Consider the following 24,710-nt stretch of genomic DNA (forward strand, 5'->3'; position numbering starts at 1 on the left):
GTAGTCTGAAAGGAATGTGGGAAAAATGACAGTTTTGTTGAAGGAAATCCTGAGTCCTCCCAAATATAACAGTGAAACATTATGGATGTAGGTTTGCTTGCTGAGCTGAAAGGTTCATTTTCAGATGTTTCATCACTGTGCTAGGTAACTCTTCAGTGAACCTCCGGACGAAGCACTGCTGGTGTTTCCTGCTTTCTATTTATACGTTTGGGTTTCCTTGGGTGAAACATACTATGTACCATGAGGGTAACAACAATATAGAAGCTTCCCAATCAAGTAACAGTCATATGTCAATAAGGAGCTCTGAGATGTGTGACCTTATCCAATTTATCATTATGCAATGTTGCTACATTGGAGCTAGAATTTTGCCAATAGATCACCAGGGAAGTCCTCTTTCCCTCAGAAGGCTCATTTCCACTTCAATGTCCTTGCATTTCAGTGTGAGAATCTTAAAACTGGAAAGCACTGTTTTCTAGAACTTGTTCTGTAATGTGTTTGGAAGCTTGAGAATTTCAGGTCCTGCTTTTCAGTTCCATGTTATTATGACTCTCAGTGCACACAACATCATACTCAAAATTGCTTGAGGTTGCTGTGGTTCTGTTTGCCGAACTGGGAATTTCTGGTGCAGACGTTTCGTCCCCTGTCTAGGTGACATCCTCAGTGCTTGGGAGCCTCCTGTGAAGCGCTTCTGTGATCTTTCCTCCGGCATTTGTAGTGGTTTGAATCCTTGAGGTTATAACTTTTAATCTGTGTTCTTGGATAATAAATGAGTTAAAGTTGTCAGAAAAGGTCTAGTTACTGCAGTTGCCCCCACTAGGGCCTCAAAATCTGAAGTTTCCCCACCCTGCTGCATCCAGAGTAAACCTTAGTACATAGGTCTGCCCACTTTACATCAGTTAGGAAGTATTTTGTGCAGTTATTGTACAGTTGACTTTTGATCTGACATGGGTCAAAATTAGAGTGATGCCGGAAAAGCACAAGAGGTCAGGCAGCATCCAAGGAGCAGGAAGATCGACGTTTCGGGCAAGAGCCCTTCATCAAGAAGGCACCTTAGCTCAGTGGCTAGCACTGCTGCCTCACAGCACCAGGGACCCGGGTTCAATTCCTGCCTGGGGCAACTGTCTGTGTGGAGTTTGCACATTCTCCCTGTGTCTGCATGGATTTCCTCTGGGTGCTCCAGTTTCCTCCCACAGTCCAAAGATGTGCAGGTTAGGTGAATTGGCCATGCTAAATTGCCCATACTGTTAGGTGCAGGGGTCAATGTTGGGAAATGAGTCTGGGTGGGTTGCTCTTCGGAGGGTCAGTGTAGACTTGTTGGGCCGAAGGGCCTGTTTCCACACTGTGGGTAATCTAAAACTAAAAAAAACTAAAAGAAGGGCTGACATGCCATGCTCAAAAATCATATTAGTGAGTAATATGCAAGAACCTCCACCTGTGACTCTCAATTTTCCCATTATTCTTCTTGTCGCTTTTTCATTGTTCCTATAATCCCTGTGACCCATTTCAGTTGAGCAAATGCATATTAGTATTAATGTGCTCAGTACCCACTTTACTCACAGGATTTGGAAATTTTCATGACATTGTTGGTCGTACACCTTCCCCATACAGAGGCCAGAGTTAATATGACCTGGTGATCTGCACTTACCTCCCAAGTGACTGCCCAGCTCTTCCTCTGAGCAACACTACTTATAACTGAGCTCTGAAGACCTGGTGCATGAAGAAAGCAATGTGCGCCATGGGCATATTGGCAGCCTCTAACTCAGTACTGAAGTCAGTTTGTGCTGAGGAAACAATATGAACCAGATATAGGCTTTCACTGAAGTGAGTGTGAGCTGAAAAGCAAACTAAGACTAAGGCGAGATTAAGTCTAATGTCCCTGCAGGTAAAGCAACCTACCTGAAGCAGGCAAATCAGGGGCACTCTTCAGCACCAAGTTTCAGGCCCAAAATGGTGTCTGAGTTGATCCATGAGCAGGGTTAGTGATATTGAGAGGATGGTTCCCATGGAAAAATATTCAGATGACGCAGTTGCTTGATGGCTGGGCCAAGCATGAAAAGTGTGGTGCTGGAAAAACACAGCAGGCCAGGCAGCATCCGAGGAGCAGGAGAATCGACGTTTTGGGCATAAGCCCTTCTTCAGGAATGAGGCTGGTGTGCCAAGTGGGCTAAGATAATAGGTACACCAACCAGCCTCATTCCTGAAGAAGGGCTTATGCCCGAAACGTCGATTCTCCTGCGCCTCGGATGCTGCCTGGCCTGCTGTGTTTTCCCAGCACCACAATTTTCAACTCTGGTCTCCAGCATCTGCAGTCCTCACTTTCTCCTGGCTGGGCCAAGCATTCAGGCAAGCTGTGGTTTTGTTTTACCTGTTGAGATTTGTTGGCAGAATAGAGGGAATTTAGAAACATGATGTAACAAGGGTATGTTTTGCCTTTAATAAGATGGAAATACATGGAAATACGGCTGTTGCACTCAAAGGCAAGATTCTAAAGTCACCATTTAAAACTCAAAGCAAAAATTAGGAACATTTTTCTTATTGTCAAACATCTGAATTTTTTTGTTCTCATTATGTCACCAAATCTCGCCATATCAAGATGGGGAAATTTCCACAATATCATGAGTAAAAATACTTCAGGTTCTGGAAATCTGAAACACGAGCAGAAGCTAATGAAAATACTTTGGTTTGGTAGAATCTGTGGACAAAGCAAATGTGAACCTTCCAAGTCGATAACCTTTCCTCCGATGTATAGTGTGTTGCTAGGGTTTTTCAGAGGTTTGGATGGGCTGTGTGAGGAAATGATTCCAGAATTTATTACTGATAAGCACACAATTAACACATTACAGCAGTTTTATTTTTGCCAACCACTTATTTGAAGTCAGGAACATTTTCTATCTGTTTGATCATTGTTCTTTGAAAATTTTTTTGCATTTCTGTGCCATTTGTTGACGAATCCAATCTTGCGACAGAAAGGTGCATTAGCTACCTTTTTCAGTCACAGCTGCAAAGAATTCTATCCATAAGCAGAAAGCGCTGGAAATTCTTGGTAACTCTTCCTCTGAATTGACTTAAAACGTTAATGCTGTTTTGCTTTTTCCACAATGCTAAGTATTTCAAGCATCTTGTATTGTAATTTCAGATTTCCAGCATCAATTTATTTTGCTGAGAATCCAATTTTGTTTTGATTTTTGAACTTCAGGCAGTATATGCTGTTTAAAAAAAAAAGTATCTTGCTTCATTGCTTGTGCCTGCTACAGACTTGTTCAATGCATTTACTGACCGGTTCTCTGAGAGGGAAAGGGGAAAATGTGCATTGCATAAAATGGAGAATTCTGAACAAACTAGCCAATATTCTCATAGTGGCTTAGAGAATAAGAAAAGGAGTGGAGGAGATCTGTTTTTTGAGGGTGGAAAGTTCTTTAGTGAAGATGATCAAGAGAAAAAGGCCATGAAAAAGAAAACAAAGTGAGAAAGAAATGATGGACAGGACAGGCAGCACTTTGACTTGTTCCAGGATGTTGCACTCACGCAAATGCCATCTGTCATGCATTATCAAATGAGTATTAGGTTCAAAATGTTGACCACTTGCCAGCATTCACAGATTTCAAAAAAGCAACAATTCCAGGTTTCTGAACATCAGAGGTCACTGTATGAACCACAATGGTTGAATTTTAATAGATTGGGTCTGACAGCTTTCATCAAAGCAGAGGAAGCTGTATATAAGTGCATAGTGTTTCCCTTTGAGGGCCTTTCCCTTTCACAGAATTCAGGCAGTTTTGAAATGGCTTAGGTTTATGTCTGACACTTTGACACTTATTGCACAGGTGCTTTTTAAGAAGAGCAAGGTTGCTACTTTCTCAGCCTAGATCCACTGTCAATTTTAACTATTAAGGTAACAACCGATTGCTTCTAAATGTCAGCAATTTACGCCACAGGATAGTCCCCTGCTAAATTCCTGTAAAGCTTACAATGCCAGGAAGTATAGTAAATCAAGCATGACAAAAATCAAGATTTTTTAAAGACTTTACCAATAGACCTCTTTGGAAATTAACGTCTGCATTCCTTTTCAAGCTTTCATGCATCAGCTTTCTGGGTGTCCTGAAATATTGAATATGCCTTTAACTTAAGTTATCACATGTTGATGCTCCAGTACATTTTCAGAACAACTGCATTGTAATCAAGTGTATATTCAGTGTTGTTTTTTATGTCTTCAGTCTTGCTGAGCTGTGTCACTTTCTTCCAGTGATGTCAGTGTAAGCTGAGTCATTGTCACACAATAGTTTTGGATTGTGTAAGATTTTAGTGTAATCGGACTGCCATCCTCCTCTTTAGTCAAAATGATATAATAATTAACCAAATAAAAGTTTTTGTTTCATGATACTTCATTGAGAATGTTTATCATATTTGTCTTTTTCCCCCATTTGCCCACTTTTCCTATCTAGAAGTGCAGGTTTGTGCTGTGTGTGATATATCTTTGGTCACATGTTGACAAGTTGTTCAACAGTTGGGCACTCATAACTAAAATTGATTCTGGCAATACTTCTGATATTATTTTCTGGAGGTTAATCCTTTGAGCATTTTCACACTCTTCCCTCTTAGAGTGCTGGATATCATGAAATGCATAAAGGTGGATAAATCCCCAGAACCAGATCAGTGTACCCTAAAACACTGTGGGAAGCTAGGGAAGTGATTGCTGGGTCTCTTGCTGAGGTGTTTGTATCATCGATAGTCACAGGTGAGGTGTGGAAGACTGGAGGTTGGCTAACATGGTGCCACTGTTTAACAAGGGTGGTAAGAACAAGCCAGGGAACTAAGCCTGAAGTCAGTGGTGGGCAAGTTGTTGGAGGGAATCCTGAGGGACAGGATGTACATGTATTTGGAAAGGCAAGAACTGATTAGGTATAGTCAACATGGCTTTGTGCGTGGGAAATCATGTCTCACAAACTTGATTGAGTCTTTTAAAGAAGTAACAAAGAGGATTGATGAGCGCAGAGCGGTAGATGTGATCTATATGGACTTCAGTAAGGTGTTTGACAAGGTTCCCCATGGGAGACTGGTTAGTAAGGTTAGATCTCATGGAATACAGGGAGAACTAGCCTTTTGGATACAGAACTGGCTCAAAGGTAGAAGACAGAGGGTGGTAATGGAAGGTTGTTTTTCAGACTGCAGGCCTGTGACCAGTGGAGTGCCACAAGGATCGGTACTGGGTCCTCTACGTTTCGCCATTTATATAAATGATTTGGGTGCGAGCATAAGAGGTACAGTTGGTAAGTTTGCAGATGACACCAAAATTGGAGGCGTAATGGGCAGCGAAGAAGGTTACCTCAGATTACAACAGGATCTTGATCAGATGGGCCAATGGGCTGAGAAGTAGCAAATGGAGTTTAATTCGGATAAATGTGAGGTGCTGCATTTTGGGAAAGCAAATCTTAGCAGGACTTGTACACTTAATGGTAAGGTCCTAGAGAGTGTTGCTGAACAAAGAAGTGCAGGTTCATAGCTCTTTGAAAGTGGAGTCGCAAGTCGATAGGATAGTGAAGAGGGCATTTGGTATGATTTCCTTTATTGGTCAGGCATTAGGAGGTCATATTGCAGCTGTACAAGACATTGGTTAGGCCACTGTTGGAATATTGCGTGCAATTATGGTCTCCTTCCTATTGGAAAGATGCTGTGAAATTTGAAAGGGTTCAGAAAATATTTACAAGGATGTTGCCAGGGTTGGAGGATTTGAGCTATAGGGAGAGGCTGAACAGGCTGGGGTTGTTTTCCCCGGAGCGTTGGAGACTGAGGGATGACCTTATAGAGGTTTACAAAATTATGAGGGGCATGGATAGGATAAATAGACAAAGTCTTTTCCCTGGGATGGGGAAGTCCAGAACTGGAAGGCATAGGTTAGGGTGAAAGGGGAAAGATATAAAAGACTTACGTGACAACTTTCTCACACAGAGGGTGGTACATGTATGGAATGAGCTGCCAGAGGATGTGGAGGAGGCTGATACAATTGCAACATTTAAAAGGCATTTGGATGGGTATATGAATAGGAAGGGTTTGGAGGAATATGGGCGAGGTGGTGGCAGGTGGGACTAGATTGGTCGGCATGGACGGGTTGGACCGAAGGGTCTGTTTCCATGCTGTACATCTCTATGACTCACCTGTTTCCCTCTATTATATACCACCTCAGAAATTAGTTTAGCCATCATTTAGAACATAGAACAATACAGCGCAGAACAGGCCCTTCAGTCCTCTGTTGCGCCGACCTGTGAGCTATTCTCAGCTCGTCCCCTACACTAGCCCAAAATGATCCATGTGCTTATCTAAGGATTGTTTAAATCTCCCTAATGTGGCTGAGTTGACTACCTTAGCAGGGAGGGCATTCCACGCCCTTACCACTCTTTGCGTAAAGAACCTGCCTCTGACATCTGTCTTAAATCTATCACCCCTCAATTTGTAGTTGTGCCCTCTTGTACAAGCTGACATCATCATCCTAGGAAAAAGTCTTTTTCTGTCTATCCTATCTAATCCTCTGATCATCTTGTATGTCTCTCTCAAATCCCCCTTTAGCCACCTTCTTTCCAATGAGAACGGACCCAAGTCTCTCAGCCTTTCCTCATAAGACCTTCCCTCCAGACCAGGCAACATTCTGGTAAATCTCCTCTGCACCTTTTCCAATACTTACACATCCTTTCTGTAATGGGGCGACCAGAACTGTACACAATATTCCAAGTGTGGCCGAACCAGCATTTTGTACAGCTGCAGCATGATATTGCGGTTCCGGAACTCAATCCTTCTACCAATGAAACCTAACACACTGTCTGCCTTCTCAACAACACTATCCACCTGGGTAGCAACTTTCAGGGATCTATGCACATGGATTCCAAGATCCCTCTGCACATCCACACTACCAAGAATCTTTCCAATGACCAAGTACTCTGCCATATATGCTGAAGAGTTTTTAATCTAATGGTTTAGTTATTTGCTGCTTTTAGCTGCTCAGGCTGTCAAACAAAATCACCCTGCTTAGCAAAGAATTCTAAGTCTAATTTGCCGCCTCCACTTTGGAATAGTTAGTGGTTAAAAAAGAATTAGCTGGCAGTCCACTCATAACATTATAACATTGTGAAAGACATATTATTGCTTCTAGTTCTATTTTGATAAGTCATTGTGAAAAGTAATAAACGTGTAAAATCTACCAAAGTCTCAAGGGCAAATGCATTTAATTTTGGGATCATTCGTTTTGGAAGATGTACCAAGTTTTCTGACATTTTTATTTTGGATAGCTTTAGCTTTGGGAAAATAAAAATAGCATTTTAATATATTCAGTCAATAATTGTTATAAATTTATGAAATGCATAAATGCATTGTTTCATTATTGAGATTGTTTGGTTGAAGTCCATCGGTATAGCCATTTCTTTATCTTACTCTCAGGTCGTCCTCTTGATCAGCTTATTGTTCACTGAAATAATCTACAGTGATGTTGGCAGAGGCTTTAAAAACAAACCACAATCTTGGGAAGTGCAATGTTGACAAGGCAACATTTTATAATAAATGGTGGACCTAATTAAAAAGGGAAATTGGTTGAGCTTTATTTTAATGGAAAATTGCCTAATAATAAACTTGTATGTTATTTGATAAATGATAAATAAGTAATGCTTGTCAAACTAATTAAATTAAATTTTGTACGAATCTTAAAATCAAATATAGTTAGCAAGTGGAATGTATCCCTGCTGTGGACATTATTAAAAACAAATTTGAATGTTTGCACACTTGGTGGAATAGTTGCATGAATATTTTATAAAATAATTCATTAATCAAATGTTTGTCAGGAAAATTGACAATTTGAAATTTTTAATCTGAAACATTTTACATGACCTGTAATAGGTACATTATTATAAAATCTTGGTACCATGTTTTCATTTCTAAAAAAAGTGCCTTGATATTAAACTTACATTTGATGTTTATCCGGCATCTCAGATTGAAGGATACTTCAAAATAACAATGCTGAGTTTTGTGTGGATTAGACTGTAGGAATGCCATTGCTCTGCCCTGTACTACTTTGCTGTTTTGTAATGTGTGCATGGAGATTGAAATCAGGAAAGTAGTTGGATTGAGAGGTGTAGACATGGACCTCTTTATTTTGCAACAAGTAATTCAATTTCTGTATGTGAAATCCTTGCCCTCACTATTAGATTCACTTTGATTTGGTATTGCTTGAAGCTGCTTGTTAATCAGATTCACAAAATTCCTTGACCTTGACAAAAGAAATAACGAGGACCTTGAAGCAGGCGATACCTTCCAAAGGAAGGGTTATTGGATTCGAAACTTTAACTCTGATTTCTCTCCACAGATGCTGCCTGATCTGCTGAGCTTTTCCAGCAATTTATATATTTTTTTGTTTCATTGATTAGGTGTTGGGCTGAAGGTGACTGCACAGACAAATTGATTACTTTCTAGAAAAACTATTCCCTTCAGAGTAATCAGTAGCTTTAGGCACCAGAGGATAAAATGGCAAAAATTCCTGAAGTACTTTATTTTTATACACTTTCATATGGTGAAGCCCAGGATCTGAAGTTTGCTTCTTATCCTTTTTTTGCCACCTTTAAGAATTTGTGACCTCTACCTTACATTGCCAAGCATTTACATCCCTTTTTCAAATCTTTCTTTAAATATGTCATTCTTTCTCCAAAATGTATTTCGCAGCATACCGCTACATTAAATTGAGTCTGTCATATACCCTATAAATGTTCTCTTGACATCTATCACTATCATCTATAAAGCTTCATAATAAAACATCTGGTTCACAGAAGCATTATTAAATAAAGCTTGACCCTGAATCATACAAAGTGTTGTGATCAATGTCCAAAAGCTTAATCAAAAAGTAGGCTTTACAGAGAGAAATCAAGGTAACGAGATGTTGGTGTGTAGGGAGGGAATTTATGGTCTTGGTGACAGAAGGGGTGCCTACTGATAAGTGCATTATTTAAAGTCACGAATGCATAAGAGACCATTGCAAGAGGAACTTTGATATCTCAGAGTATTGTGATGCTAAAGGAGATTACAGAGAGGCAAGATCTTGGTGAAATTTGCAGAGAAGGATGAAAATTTAAAATCGAGATATTGCCTGATCAGGTATCAATGTTGGTCAGGGGGCTCAGGAGTAATAAGGGAACAGGGCTTATTGTGAGTTAAATCGTTAACAGCAGAAAATTTGGGTGACTTCACGTTCATGGACAGTGGAATGCGAGAGTCCAGTGAAGAGTGCGTTGGAATAGTCTGGTCAAGTAATACTAATACATGAATGAGAGTTTTACAGTAGATCAGCTGAAACTGGCGTGAAACCAGAGTGGTATTTTGGAGGTGAAAGTAGGTAGTCTTAGTGAATGCATGAATATGAATTGGAATGTTCATTACATTTCTTATGATTTATGACCACTTGGCACGCAATTACTGAATTGTATTTGAAAAATCTAGAGACTATGGTGATAATCTGGAAAAACAATTTTACCTGATGAAATTGAAGCATTCTTTCTATGTTCCAGTGGTCTTTTCCTGTTTTCAACTTGAAAGATGTTAATTTATACTGATGTTTTAATCCACAGTGGCAGCAAGACTCTGTAATTCTCACTAAGGTTTATTGATGTCTCATCTGAGGTGTTAAGTATCTGCAGCAATTTCAGGGAATTACAGACATATTTAGTCTCCCACTAATTTGTTCTCCAGCCATTGTTGGAGCGATTGATTAGGAACCCAAATTCTGACACTTTTTCCATTTCATATCATTTCTTTCCCCTTCCACGTGTGAAAATATCAAGACTACTTTGTTGTCTTCCTTCATTTTGAGTCATGTTATTCATCACTTACTTTTATACAATTGGTTACTTATGAAATAAATAACCTTGCATTATATGCAATGATTTGTTCTTGGTTTTTTCTTGCAAAAAAATTTGAAACAAGCATCAATTTTGCACATTTTGTTTGCAGATGAGCACTGTAAAGTTGTTACGACCACGACTGAACAATATTCTCTTCAAACTTCAGTTTGAAGAGTATTTGAACAACGTCAAACCCGACATAATGAATGTAACAATTGCCTGTGAAGAGGTGAAGAAGAGCGAAAATTTCAGTAAAATTTTGGAGTTGGTTCTTCTTGTGGGTAACTACATGAATTCAGGTTCTAGAAATGCACAAACCTTTGGCTTCAAGATCAGCTATCTATGCAAGGTAAGCATAACCATCATTTGAAATTAACTATATATTTATAGATTGCTCCTGACTGTCACATTCAGCTGCTGATTGAACAAGTTGGCACACTGTTGCAAATGCTAGTTTTAACCAGACCATCAAGAGGTGCTTGAGCAGTTTGTAATTTGCTCTGTGATTTTCCTCTCTGAGGAGAAGCGACCAGACTCTATTTTAAACTTACCAGACTCAAAAGACAGTGTAAACAATAGAAACTATATAAACAATATCGAAACTTATCCAAAGTAATGCATCTAAAAATATCAAAACAATCACAAAACCCAGCATACAACTTAGTTGCAAAGGAATGTATGCGTACATGTCTCTCATGAATGTGGGTGTGTACATGCAACTATAATTATGTTATAGCAATAGGCTATTATGAAAAAAAATTGAAGACTTAGTTATGTCTTTCAGTAAAATTCTTTACCTCAAAGACATTCTCATATGTGTTAGCCTAGGTTTCCATTCACTTGAAGAACAAAATTGCAATGAAACCATACATTATTAGTAAGCCTGTTTGTGCAGCCTTCTTCCCTACAGAAATTGTTTAACAACGAAGCATAGTTTAATTCTTCACTTGCACAATTGTTAATTATTGAAAAATAATTCAATCCTTTGCCCCCAAAAACCCAAGTGATGGTAATGCTATTGGGATGTCAATGGGAGATAGTTGATTCTCTCTTGTTGGCAAAAGTCATTGGCACTTCTATAACGCAAATATTACTTGCCACTTATTATTCTGACTCCGTATGCTGACTAGTTCTTTCTGCGTGTGAACATGTGTTGTTATGTATCTGAGAAGTCATGAATGGGTGCTGAACATTGTGTGTTTCTCAGCAAACACACCCACTTCTGACCTTATGATGGAACAAAGTTAATTGTTGAAGCAGCTGAATGTGGTTGGACCGAAGAACTGGAGCAATGATAGTATCCCGACTACTGAACCAGGAGGCCAGGGTTCAAGTCCCACTTGTTCCAGAAGTGTATTGTAACATGACTCAACAGCATGTCTACTCTGAGGAAGTCATGCAATAATTCACAAACCTGAAAGCGTTATAACAGTGAAGCAAGGGTTATTGTGGTACAGAAAGAGTATCCCTACCTCTGAATCAGGAGAGAGAGATTTAAGTCCCACCTATACCAAAGGTGTATATTAGTGAGTCTGAACAGATTAGAATACCTATCCTGAGGGCACTTGCAGTCATGTCCTGGGTTTGAAATAATTTGCCAGCAACAGCCTCAAGCATCATTCTTTGTGCTTGGAGTCACTGCAAGCAATGGAGAAGTTTCCCGTAATTTGCATTGACACCAGTTTTGCTCAGACCCCTTGATGCTGTACTCAGTAAAATGCTGCGACACCAGTTTTGCTTAGACTCCTTGATGCTGTACTCAGTAAAATGCTGCCTTGATGTCAAGGACAGTCAGTCCCTCCTCACCTCTGAAATTCAATTATTTTGTCCATGGTTGGGCCAAGGCTGTCATTAGATCAAGAGTTAACTCGAGTGGAACCAAAACTCTGTACCCATGAACAGGTTATTGCTGAACGAATGCCTCTTGTTAGCACTGTCAATGACCTATTCTGTTTTTTTTCTGATGATTGGAATTATAATAATAGCAAGATTTATTCTCCTTTTTGTGGAATGGATTTTGGTCAACATATCCAGTGCCTCACAGTATAGCAGTGCTTTACAGGAGGCTCCAAAGCACTGAGGATGTCACCTACACAGGTGATGAAATGTCTGCAAATCAACTTCCTAGATCAGTGAACATAGCCACAACTATGGTCACCTCTTTTTCATATCACATGTAGCAAATGGAATCAGTTGAAATCTGGTCGTCGTGATGATTAGAAGTACAAAGGGAGACCAAGCTGCATCATCCTCTTGGCATTTCTGGCTAATCGTGGAGCAATCCTTCAGCCTTTCCTACTTATCTAGGAGAAAGTGAGGACTGCAGATGCTGAAGATCAGAGTCGAAAAGTGTGATGCTAGAAAAGCACAGTAGGTCAGGCAGGTTTTGAGGAGCACAGAGTCGACATTTTGGGCATAAGCCCTTCATCAGGAATCACATTCGTCATGGAGGGCTTATGCCCGAAACATCAATTCTTCTGCTCCTCAGATGCTGCCTAACCCGCTGTGCTTTTCCAGCGCCACACTTTTTGACTTTTCTACTGACCTGTTTGACTGCACCATTGTTTGGAATGTGGATATTTGTAGAGCTGCCTTGTATTAGTTGTTTAATTGTCCACCTCCATTTTTGATTAGATGTGACAACTACAAAGTTTTGACCTGATCTGTGAATGTGGGATTGCTCATTTCTGTCTATCGCAAGTTGCTTTCGCTTTTTGGCATGCAAGTAGTCCTGTGTTATAACATGATCAGGTTGAAAGCTCACTTTTAGGTATGTCTGTTACTGCACCTGGCCTGTCCTCCTGCGTGCTTCATTGAACCAAGGTTGATATCCTAGGTTTGATGGTTGTAGTTGGGTCTGGGATATGCCAGGCCACGAGGTTGCAGATTGTACAAGTCTGCTGTTAATAATGGTCTACGGCACATCATGGTTGCAAAATTGTGAGTTGCTGACTCTGTTCAGAATCTATCCATGGTAGGGTCACAATAGAGGATTATCATTGATGTGAAGACAAAACATTGTCACCTTAAGAACTTTACAGTGGTTATTCCTCCCAAAATTATCATGGACAGGTGTACCTGTGATAGATAAATTGGTGAGAATGAGATCAAGTAAGATATTATCTTTTATGTTTTCATGTTGCAGATCAGACTAGCAGCCATGTTCTTTAGCCAACTTGTTCAACCAATCCACGCCTAGTGATGGACTTTGAAGCCTCCCACCCATAATGCATTTTGTTGCCTTTCCACCCTCAGTGTGTCTTCCACTTGATATTCAACATGGAGTAGTACTGGTTCATTTACTGGTGTTTTGAAGGGTGATGATGTTGGTAGGTGATAATCAATCGTAGGTTTCCTTGTCCATGTTTGACCTGATGCTGTGAGACTTCATGGATTTGAATTCAAAATTGAACACTCACAGGATTCATCTGATCTCTATTGAGCACTCTGAATCCTTCTCTTCTCAAAAAGAAACTGAGACAGTTCTCTTATTCTTTCCTCAAAACTGAAGTATCCCCTCCCTGGAATCGGTTGGATCTGTCTTTTCTGCAACCTCTCCAATGCCTTAACATTCCTTAATTCTGGACCCTGGAATTTTACACATCGCATCAAATGTGGCTGAACCAATATTTTATAAAGGTCCAACACAATGTCAATGCTTTTCTTTGGCATGCAACTGCTTTCTGAACCTATGCTACCATATGTAATTAGCTGTGAACATTCAGCATATGTCACTGTTCCTACACCCTCTTTAAAATAATTTCCTCATTTGTTTTATGTTACCCTTGCTTTTCCCTACTAAAATGTCTCCCCTCACGTTTCTTTGTATTAAATTTCTGCTCAATCTACTCACCTTTCCATGCCCTTTTCAGGTCTCTCACTAACCACTTCGTATTTCGCAATCTTTCTAAATTTTGTACCTTAAGCAGATATTGAAATTGTGCCCTGAGCACCCTTACCTAAGTCTTTAAAAACAGTGAGAAAACCAGTGGTCCTAATCCCTACCCCAGGAAAGCTCACTATTGACCTTTTTCTCCATAGGTTTAAACATTGCTGGTGAACTGATTCTTTTGCCTGATGTCAAATGTCTTTTCAATATCATATACACTACATTAACCACATTACCCTCAACACCTTCCTTGCTACTTGATTGAAATGCTCAATGAAATTAATTAAACGAACTTGCCCTGAGCAAATCTTTAAGCTAGTTAACAAAGGAATTTTCAACTTACTAGAAAGCAGGAAAACTCAATCACCTAAGGTAATGAATTTGCCGCAAATTAATGTTGAATTTGTTGCTTAAGGCTGCAAATGTTCAGAAGCTATGATATTGGGGAAAAATGTAGTGGATGCACCATAAAGAACATTTAGTTACTTGGTAAACTTAAATTTATGCATAGCTTTGAGATACAATAAAAAGCATCTGGTTGCTGTCTACCAGTTTCCTGCATATGTGATCAAAATATTCGATATGACCTCAGCAACTGATGGAAAGTATCTTTAGGTTGATGATCTTTTGTGTCTGTCAGTCATTTTTAAAAAATTGCTGTTAACTTATGTTGTACCACTTTAAACAATGGGTTGTATAAGAAATTCATGTTTGTCTTTCTATGTTAAGGCTGTAGGTTTAATGGAGTGTTATTAATAACTGAGAATATTGATAAAGCTTATTTCTGATTCTCTAAGTCCAAATAACCTATTTCCCCATTTGTCAACACAATTAGAGAACTAATCATACAACTTATCAGGATTGCTTAATAAATGAGTCACTTGAATGAGAAAGGAGTCCCTGAAAACCTATAAGTAACCTCCAAAAGTCAAAAGATAGCTCTTGAGAGAGTCTTGGGGTGTTGTGAGGGTAGATGGAATTGTGATCTGGGTACACTTTAACATCTTCAGCAGGTTTTTCTTCCCATATCATTATATTATCTAAATGGTTATCAACTTGTTAAAATTATACGCCAGCATTTTATTATCCAGAGCTCCACACTATCTTAAGGCTTCTGTGTGCCAAGTTGCACTTGAAATGTCTTCTGTGCAGAGGCAGCTAATCCCCTAATTCAACTAATTCAAACTAGTGAACATCAGTTTGAATCTGACCTGACTGGAATCACAGCACGTTAGCTTGGGAGCCATAGCCAACAACAACAACTTGAGATTATATTATGCATATTGGAAAACAAAACACCCAATAAGTTTCACAGAAGCAGAAAATTCACACAAATTCTGACATCAGGTTGATGAAACAATATGACTGCAAATTAAGATAAATACAGGAATGTCAATGAACAAGCTGAATTTGACAGCTGGTCTGGAGTCTAGCCAGAAGGACAGTGGAATACTGCATTGATACAGAAATGGAGCTCTTAATTTAATTAACTTAGTATACTAAAGGGGAAGAAAAGATCTGCAGCTCTGTGATATCCCAAAGGTCTGAAAGCTTTTCACCAATAACTTAATTTTGCAATGTCGACATTGCTTTGTGTGCAAATGCAGTAGTTTATTTGCACACAGCATGCTCCCACAAAAGCAGCACAATTAATGACCAGTTATTGGGCTTTTGAAGTGATTGTTGGAGGACAAACACCAACAGGGAATCTTTTTGTATGCAGTTCAGGGGACAGACATTGCATTGGTGTAACCTTTCATCGAGAAGATAGCGCCTCTGATGATGCAGTCTGCTCTCCCTGTGCATTTGAAGAATCAGCCTCGATTGTAGACCCAACATCCAACAGCACAGCTTGAATGCACAAGCTTCTAACTCAGACCTGATTACAGCCACTGAGCCAGGGCTGACAAAAGTAATTATACAGCAGGCTTTCTTTCACAAATAACCAGTATAATTGCAGCATTTTTGTATTTTAATAGGTTGTGTTTGGTCTTCACACTTATCATCATTAAAAGGTTAATGTACAGTGCCAGATAACACTGTCTTCAATTTCCTCTGAATGAACTCCCCACATAATTGTAATGTAACTGTGAGGTGTTTAATAACAGGATTTGTTGTTCATGTCAGAACACAGCAGTAATTCCCCTTTCTTGTCGGTTTCCTTCTGGATTTCCCTGACTACACAACTTTCTTCTCCTTTGTATGTCTTGTCCAAGTGATCCACCAATTCTTCTCTTAATCCAGTCTCACTAAATTGCAGATCAATAAACATGCCCTCCTGACCCCAATGGTTAGCTAATGCTGTGAGCAGTTTGCTCTTTACAGATGTTTTTCCCCTTTCTCCTTTGTGTCTGCTGACATCAGCTTTCTCCTCAAAAAGCAATCCTCAACTCAGCTAAGGGTGGCACAGTGGTTAGCAACGCTGCTTCATAATGTGAGGGGCCTGGGTTCGATTCTAGCCTTGAACAACTGTCTGGGTAGAGTTTGTACATTTTCCCCATGCTTACATGGGTTTCCACCCACTGTCCAAATATACGCAGGTTAAGTGGATTGGTTCAGTGATGTGTAGGTTAGTTGGGTTAAGCAATGGTAAAACCCCATATGGGGGGATTTGGGTATAGGTAGTATGCTCTTCAGAGAGTTGGTGTAGACTCAATGGGCCAAATGGCCACTTTCTGCACTGTAGGGATTCTACAATTCTATGAACTCTTCAATTTAATCTAATCTCCAACTTCTCCAAGCACTACAAGTCTCATTGCCTCCCACATCATATCCCATCTTTCTCAGAACTCTAATTCTTATCCAAGTCACAAATTGCATCCAATGTCACTCTGCCACAAAGAAATGTTGTTTCATAATCTTTCTCATCCTTTCTTGAACCTTTAACATGGTTGACAACAACAATCTACTCGAAAACCTCTCCACTGCTGTCTAACTTGGGTGGACTGCTTTTGTGTGGTTCCAGAGGAAAATAGGTGTGATCACATAAGCAACAAAGTGAGTTCCAGGTTTTGCAGTTATCACTATCTGTGAAAAGTATATCACTCAGCAAGGATCTCACGGCAGAAGGACATCTGGTCCTGCATGTGATGCAGTGACAATACAGATTCTGTTGTTCATAGTATGCTAAACTCAGATTGAAGAAGTTCATATGAATTTAGATGAAGCTGAAAGACTGCTGAGCTTTGACTAGAGGGAGGAATTTCCAGTGTAACTGACTTGGTAAAAGTCAATTCTGGGAGTTGACGTTGCTTATCTGGGAAAGGAAAAAGGATGCAGACCTTTGGGAGTGGAAAGTAGCTTTGAACTGGTTCCAGAATAATAAAGTGTCTACTTAGGGGACAGTGAATTATAATTTGGGGTGTTATAGCTAATTTAAAGATGAAAGGTTACTTGTTTTCTGTAGTTTGAAGTATATCCTACCTACTGAACAGTGGTAATCAATGATATATGTAATTTGCTGCACCAAAGGTTTTGAAACCCAACTCTTACAGTGATCTTTCAATCGGTTTCTCAAAATTAAAACATATTCTTTAAAATTTAAGTTTGCTAATGGTACAATACTAAGTGGCAAGTTAAGCTATGGGGCAAGGTACAGGGAAGTTGCAAAAAAGATAGAGACAGGCGAAGTGAGTGGGTTGAGATAACTGCTGGGTATAATATGAGGAAGTGTGAAGTTATTCTCTTTGTAAGAATAGGAAAACTGATTATTTTTTAAAATTGTGGATATCGACAGTTCAGCAAGATTTTGGTGAGTTTCTACAAGGTAAGCAGAAAGCATTTTTACAGATAGAGTGAACCATTTGGAAGGTAAATAGCATGACGTCCTTTATGGCAAGGGATTGGAATATAAGAATACAGAACTCTGCTACAGTGTACAGGGCTTTGGTAAGATCACATCTAAAATATTGTTTACAGTTTTGGACTCCATATTTAAGGAAGGATACACTTGCATTGGAAGCAATAGAGTGAAAGTTCTCTAGATTGACCTCTCGAATGAGAAAATTATCCTGCGAGACTGTGTTAAATTAGGCCTATACTCTTAGGATATGGGTTGGTCATGTGGGATGGAGAGGGGGAGAAATTCTTTCATTCTAAGAGTTGTGAATCTTTGGAAGAGTGTTGTAGGTAGATACACAGACAAAAAAGGTTGCCAAATGCAGGCAAATGGGACTGGTTCAGTTAGGAAACCTGGTTGACATGGATGAGTTGGCCGAAGTGACAGTTTCTCTGCTGTATGACTCTAGTGACAATCAAATCATAGTTGATTGTTATAGAAACCCAACCAGTAATCTTGGATAGAAGCAACAATGGGCACTAAACACAAACCATTTCTGCCTGCACCAGGAACAAGAAAAAGATTCAATAAGATTTTCTACTCCTCATTATGCATGAAACATAGCATATGCAAACATGGACTTGGCCACGATGCCATCCATTGATACTCCATGCAGGAAACTAGATGATATGGCAATGTGACTGAAATTGTGTTCCAAAATAAACTACTGCCAGGCCAGGAGGAAAGTGGAGTAACTGAGCTGTAATTAAATGAATTATTAAATAATTAACTGTTGTAATTGTGAATAAGTTAATTGATTCCTAGAGTCGATTGATAAACATTTATTTATAGATCACTTATAAATCCTTCTTGTACTGTTTGTATTTGTTGAAGGTGATCTTATCAATAGCAGAATTCATGCAATTTTTTTTGCCATCTATCTTAACGACAGGCCTTAAAACAGTGGGTGGAAAGAGTGTGGGTTGCTTGATTGAAAACAAGATTTCTATGGATAATACCCAATAAATTCTGACTGACCAAAGATTGAGGTGTCGTGTTGTTAATAAGCCTCCCAATATGCAAAACCATTTCATTCTGTTTATTACATTTTGCAGATATAAATATTGACTTTTCAAAACATTAAGCTGTAATTCTTTAGCAGATAAACAGTGATTTAACTTAGAATAAAATTATGCGTTCTGAGACAGCTTGTTATCAAGTGACACGACTTAATAAAAGTTTCCAAAATGACCTTTTCACAGTTCTTTCTCAAAAATAGTCTGGTGGTTTCAGAACTTTGAAATAAAATAATAATCCCCAATTCAAGGTAATACACCATATTTTTTAAAAATCATTTTTATTCTCATTTTGGGCATCATTTTTAGTTATGTATTGATTACATTAGATTTACAACAGTGTGGAAACAGGCCCTTCGGCCCAACAAGTCCACACCAACCCTCCGAAGAGTAACCCACCCAGACCCATTTCCCCTGACTAATGCACCTAACACTACGGGCAATTTAGAATGGCCAATTCACATGACCTGTGGGACTGTGGGAGGAAACCGGCGCATCTGGAGGAAATCCACGTCGACACGGGGAGAATGTGCAAAGTCCACACAGGCAGTCACCCGAGGCTGGAATCAAACCTGGGACCCTGGTGCTGTGAGGCAGCGGTGCTAACCACTGAGCCACTGTGCCACCCCAGCTGTTATTCCATTCTTCTTGCTGATTCTAATTTAAAAGTTACTTCACATTTTGTGTCTTTAATGCACTTCTCCATGTTTTCAAACCTGAAGCAGAGATTTCTTCTGTGCAAATATGTAAAAACACATTTCAGATATTGCCATCATCACTTGGATAAGAAGTAGTCATCTAAACTTTCCAAATAGAAAAATTGCATCTTCTTGTAGGTTTACTTCACTGACTAAGAGAAGAATTGAAGTGGAATTTTTTGAGATGTTTTCTATTCAGACCCGTCTCCACATTTTATTTTTCCCCAGTTATGCTAGTTGTGTGAATGTAACTTAGAAAATAGTCGCTTCACTGACCCATACATAACAGATATTCAGATGATGTAATAACAACTTGCTCCAGGTAATGGTACGCTTGCTAAACTGGGCAACCCCTTTCATGTACACTGAGTGATAATTTATATCGAATTCACAAATAGGGTGGCATAGCGCACAAGGGAAGAAACTTGTCTATTGTGTTCTTCAACTTCAAGTGATATTTTTAAGCATCTACGCACAGGCTAGCTAACTAGAATAGTCTCGAGGGACCCTTTATTATAAACAAAACCAGAAGTTGTTTTAAAAGGTCAGCAGGTCTGACAGCATCTGTGAAGAGAAATCAGAGTTAACACTTCTGGTCTGGTGACTCTTCCTCAAAACCTTTCATTGTGCCTACTCCAAACAGATGTATCCATCCTGTCCAGTGAACTTAGTGAATCTAGAGAAATTGTAATTAGTAGTTGAAACATAGTACTTAAACAAATCAACTCTATAACGTAGAATGAAAGGACTCTATTAAGTCTGCAATTTGTTTGTCTCAGGATGGGATGATGGTGGGAGAGAACTGTGTGTTGATGTCCTTAAACAAGTCAGGTAGGAGAATTGTGTGGCCTTATCCTAAAATCCAAAAGGAACTTCAGTTCAGGGTCAACAATGTTCTTCATATGTGACATTTATCTCCTAATAATAGACTGTTGAATAATTATACAGTATTCATCATGGTCTGCTCTGCACAAATAGTGATATGTTAGCAATTAAACTTGATTTCTGACTGTTGATACAACTTATTTTACATTATCAGTAAAAATAAAGTTCTTTCTCAGAACTTGAAATAACTAGATAATAGTTGGTAACTGAGTAATAGTTTTCCCGCTATTTTTATCTCCCTTACAATAACAGATCAATTAATGTCGCATGAATCTGTTGAGCTACCCAACTGTTCATATTGTAATGAAATGGGAATTGATTCAATAATGTTCCAATTGATGATATTAAGTATCAAGTACATATGGATGTGTGCAAAGTATGTAATGGGTGGAAACCATATATTATTAACATAGTTTATATTGATCATGGGTACGCGGTCTGAATGAGGATTGGCACAGTGTGAGAGATACATTCATGATCGCCAAATGCAGCAAAGGTTGATAAACTTCTTGTTCTTCAGAAAACAAAAGTTGATGTACACAAAATGCCTGAGAATTTTCACGCGAATGCTTCCAGCTACAAGAGCAATGTGTGAAGTAGGAAGCAGAGTTTGGAGATCAAGCATATAGTCTCTGGTAGTTTCAGTGAGTCTGTGATGAAAAGTTTGCAGCAAAGTTTTTCTTTCTGAAAGGTGGAGGAAGAATGTATGTAATGCAAAATGTCCAGGCTTGAGGAGCCACATCCCAAATGAGAAAATAAAACTCAGCTGAGTAAGGTGCTTAAAAATAACCAAAAAATTGGATTTTTAAACAAAAAAAAAGCAGTGCTGAAGACCAAAATTCATAAAATTAATTAAGCAATTTTGAAGTTTATTTAAAACTATAAATATCTTGAAATAAATAACATGGTTATAGAAGTAGAGATAATACTGCACTTCATAAGACACTGCAAATAGTGTAAGAGGATTATCTTATGCATATCTTTTACAAATTCCTGCTGATCTTCACATGGCAAGATTGTTTTGAATAGTAGGAGTGAAGGTGAGCTGGTGACACCAGATTTACTATCCTTCATTTAATGAATGATAAATCCTCTGGGACTTTCAGCCACTTTGACCCAGTTGTTCAGCAACAATCTCAATTTGCAACACTTTGTAGCAAAAGGATAAATCGATAAAAGTCATCCTGATGTTTATTTGAAATTTCAGAGACATTCGATATGGTTACATATGAAAATATTTTGCAAGAGTGTTTAACTCGACAGCAATAATACCAAATAACTGAATTGAAAACCTATTATTCGTAGGTGAAAGTAATAGCGACAAAATTGAAGAGTGTATTGACTATAATGCACATCTCTGCCATGCTGTGTTAATCCAAACTCTTTTATTTGTAGATGCCGGTGTTGGACTGGGGTGTACAAAGTTAAAAATCGCACAACACCAGGTTATAGTCCAACAGATTTAATTGGAAGCACTAGATTTCGGAGCGCTGCTCCTTCATCAGATGGTTGTCAACCACCTGATGAAGGAGCAGTACTCCGAACTCTAGTGCTTCCAATTAAACCTGTTGGACTATAACCTGGTGTGTGATTTTTTTATCTTTGTTTTACACTTAGACAGTTCTTGCTTGAGGCTTTTGCCTGTTTGTTTGATGCTTTCTAAGTATAAAACTGGGAGGATAAAACTAATTTTACTAAGAGCTTTTACCTGACTGAAGGAGCTTCATACAAATCAATATACAAAAATCTGTTCTGAAGAATTTGATGACCTTTAGCAGCTCCAAAAAAAATCCATCACACCAAATGAGAAAATGCACAATACAACAAACAACAACATTGTTAGTAAAACAGCCCACAACATTCTTCACAAAAAGTCAGTTTACCTCATCTCCCAGTCTTAATAGGTCCTTTAAAATGTTGCAATATGAAAAAAAACATATTTTTGCCAAAAATTGAGCAGTGCTAACTTGGGCCGCACCCAATATGGATACCAAGTTTTTATTTTAAATTCACCTAGTTTCTGAGGTGTCGTGATTATAGACAAACAGATTATTAGAAGTGAAAACATTTCTTCTTCTCGCTGTCAGTGACAAAGGTACAATAGTAATCCAAAGAATTATGAAAAAATTTACTCCAGATTACATGGCTGCATTTTCATGATGTGGACCATGGTGTTTTGATCCATAATGTTCTGAAACATTCGCATGATTCCAAAAGGCATGGCCAAATACCTAATTTATAGTTGTTGTATCACCATAGTCTTACCAGGCAATAGGGGCTGCTCTCTCATTCGAGTGAGAAGCGACTGGTCGTGACTTAACCTGAGGGTCACCAGACCTCAGGCTAGGGGAGAGGTTAAGAAGGAGAGTCCTTCATGATAACCTCAAACCAGTGATGGAAATTGAACCCATGCTGTTGGTGTCACACTGCTCTGTAATCAGTGATCCAGCCAACTGAGCTAAACTGATTCCCCCCTAATCTATAGTAGATGTTGCCTTTCAGCATAGACAGAGCTGATAATGTGTTGCTGGAAAAGCGCAGCAGGTCAGGCAGCATCCAAGGAACAGGAGAATTGACGTTTCGGGCATAAGCCCTTCTAATAATCAGTTTCATTGGAGAAATGAATTGAAGTGAACCGAAATGTAAATCAGCCAAAAAGTGATTCAGTATGAAGCTTGAACTGTGTTGCCATCACTATTAGTTAGTGATACAAATTTGATTATTTTATAGTTGATTTATTTAATTTGTTCATTGAATGTGGACATCACTGGCAAAGCTAATAATTCTTGTCCATCCCTAATTACAAATGAGAATGTCTGAGAGTCAACCATATTGTTGTAAGTCACGTGACAGGGGGGCATAGTGGTTGCTTAAAAGGGAAATTTGTTGCTGAAGTTTTCATCTTGCAAACACTATGACAAAAGCAAAGTTGGCAAACTTCAAATAATCACTACTTTTAGATTAGAGGAGAAAAAAGTACTGATAAGTGAGTTAACTTGCCAACAAATCAGCATATGCTTTTCTTATAGTATAAAATGCGGTGATCGTTTGAAATCAGGTGTTTATAGAGTCATACAGATGTACAGCATGGAAACAGGCCCTTCGGTGCAACCCGTCCATGCTGACCAGATATCCCAACCCAATCTACTCCCACCTGCCAGTACCCAGCCCATATCCCTCCAAACCCTTCCAGTTCATATACCCATCCAAATGCCTTTTAAATGTTGCAATTATACCAGCCTCCACCACATCCTCTGGCAGCTCATTCCAAACACATACCACCCTCTGCGTGAAAACGTTGCCCACTAGGTCACTTTTATATCTTTCCCCTCTCACTCTATACCTATGCCCTCCAGTTCTGGATTCCCCGACCCCAGGGATAAGACTTTGTCTATTTATCCTATCCATGCTCCTCATAATTTTGTAAACCTCTATAAGGTCACCCCTCCATTTCCAACGCTCCAGGGAAAACAGCCCTAGCCTGTTCAGCCTCTCCCTGTAGTTCAAATCCTCCAAACCTGGCAACATCCTTGTAAATCTTTTCTGAACCCTTTCAAGTTTCACAACATCTTTCCGATAGGAAGCAGACCAGAATTGCATGCAATATTCCAACAGTGGCCTAACCATTGTCCTGTACAGCCGCAACATGACCTCCCAACTCCTGTACTCAATACTCTGACCAATAAAGGAAAGCATACCAAACGCTGCCTTCACTATCCTATCTACCTGCGACTCCACTTTCAAAGAGCTCTGAACCTGCACTCCAAGGTCTCTTTGTTTAGCAACACTCCCTAGGACCTTACCATTAAGTGTATAAGTCCTGCTAGGATTTGCTTTCCCAAAATGCACCACCTGGCATTTATCGGAATTAAACTCCATCTGCCACTTCTCAACCCATTGGCCCGTCTGGTCAAGATCCTGTTGTAATCTGAGGTAACCCTCTTCGCTGTCCACTACACCTCCAATTTTGGTGTCACCTGCAAACTTACTAACTGTACCTCTTATACTCGCATCCAAATCATTTATGTAAATGACAAAGTAGAGGACCCAGCACCGATCCTTGTGGTACTCCACTGGCCACAGGCCTGCAGTCTGAAAAACAACCCTCCACCACCACCCTCTGTCTTCTACCTTTGAGCCAGTTCTGTTTCCAAATGGCTAATTCTCCCTGTATTCCGTGAGATCCAACCTTGCTAATCAGTCTCCCATGGGGAACCTTGTCGAACGCCTTACTGAAGCCCATATAGATCACATCTACTGCTCTGCCCTCTTCAATCCTCTTTATTACTTTTTCAAAAAAACTCAATCAAGTTTGTGAGACATGATTTCCCACGTACAAAGCCATGTTGACTATCCTGAATCAGTCCTTGCCTTTCTAAATACGTGTACATCCTGTCCCTCAGGATTCCCTCCAACAACTTGCCCACCACCGAGGTCAGGTTTACTGGTCTATAGTTCCCTGGCTTGTCCTTACCACCCTTCTTAAACAGTGGCACCACGTTTGCCAACCTCCAGTCT

The 24,710-nt window shown here is 39.3% G+C and overlaps 1 protein-coding gene across 5 annotated transcripts in view; it reads left to right on the forward strand.

The window, feature by feature from the left end:
* diaph2 (diaphanous-related formin 2) overlaps positions 1–24,710 on the forward strand; it is a 753,551-nt gene that overhangs the window by 453,050 nt on the left and 275,791 nt on the right. For all 5 annotated transcript variants that reach the window (XM_087992147.1, XM_087992148.1, XM_087992149.1 and 2 more), the window contains one exon: positions 9,976–10,215. In XM_087992147.1, the coding sequence (XP_087848273.1) occupies positions 9,976–10,215 (240 nt within the window). The remainder of the gene's footprint in view (positions 1–9,975; positions 10,216–24,710) is intronic.

The sequence above is a fragment of the Chiloscyllium plagiosum genome, unplaced genomic scaffold (assembly GCF_037043375.1).
Source record: "Chiloscyllium plagiosum isolate Xiang-an unplaced genomic scaffold, Cpla_swu_hap1 HiC_scaffold_11, whole genome shotgun sequence".
Lineage (NCBI taxonomy): Eukaryota > Metazoa > Chordata > Chondrichthyes > Orectolobiformes > Hemiscylliidae > Chiloscyllium > Chiloscyllium plagiosum.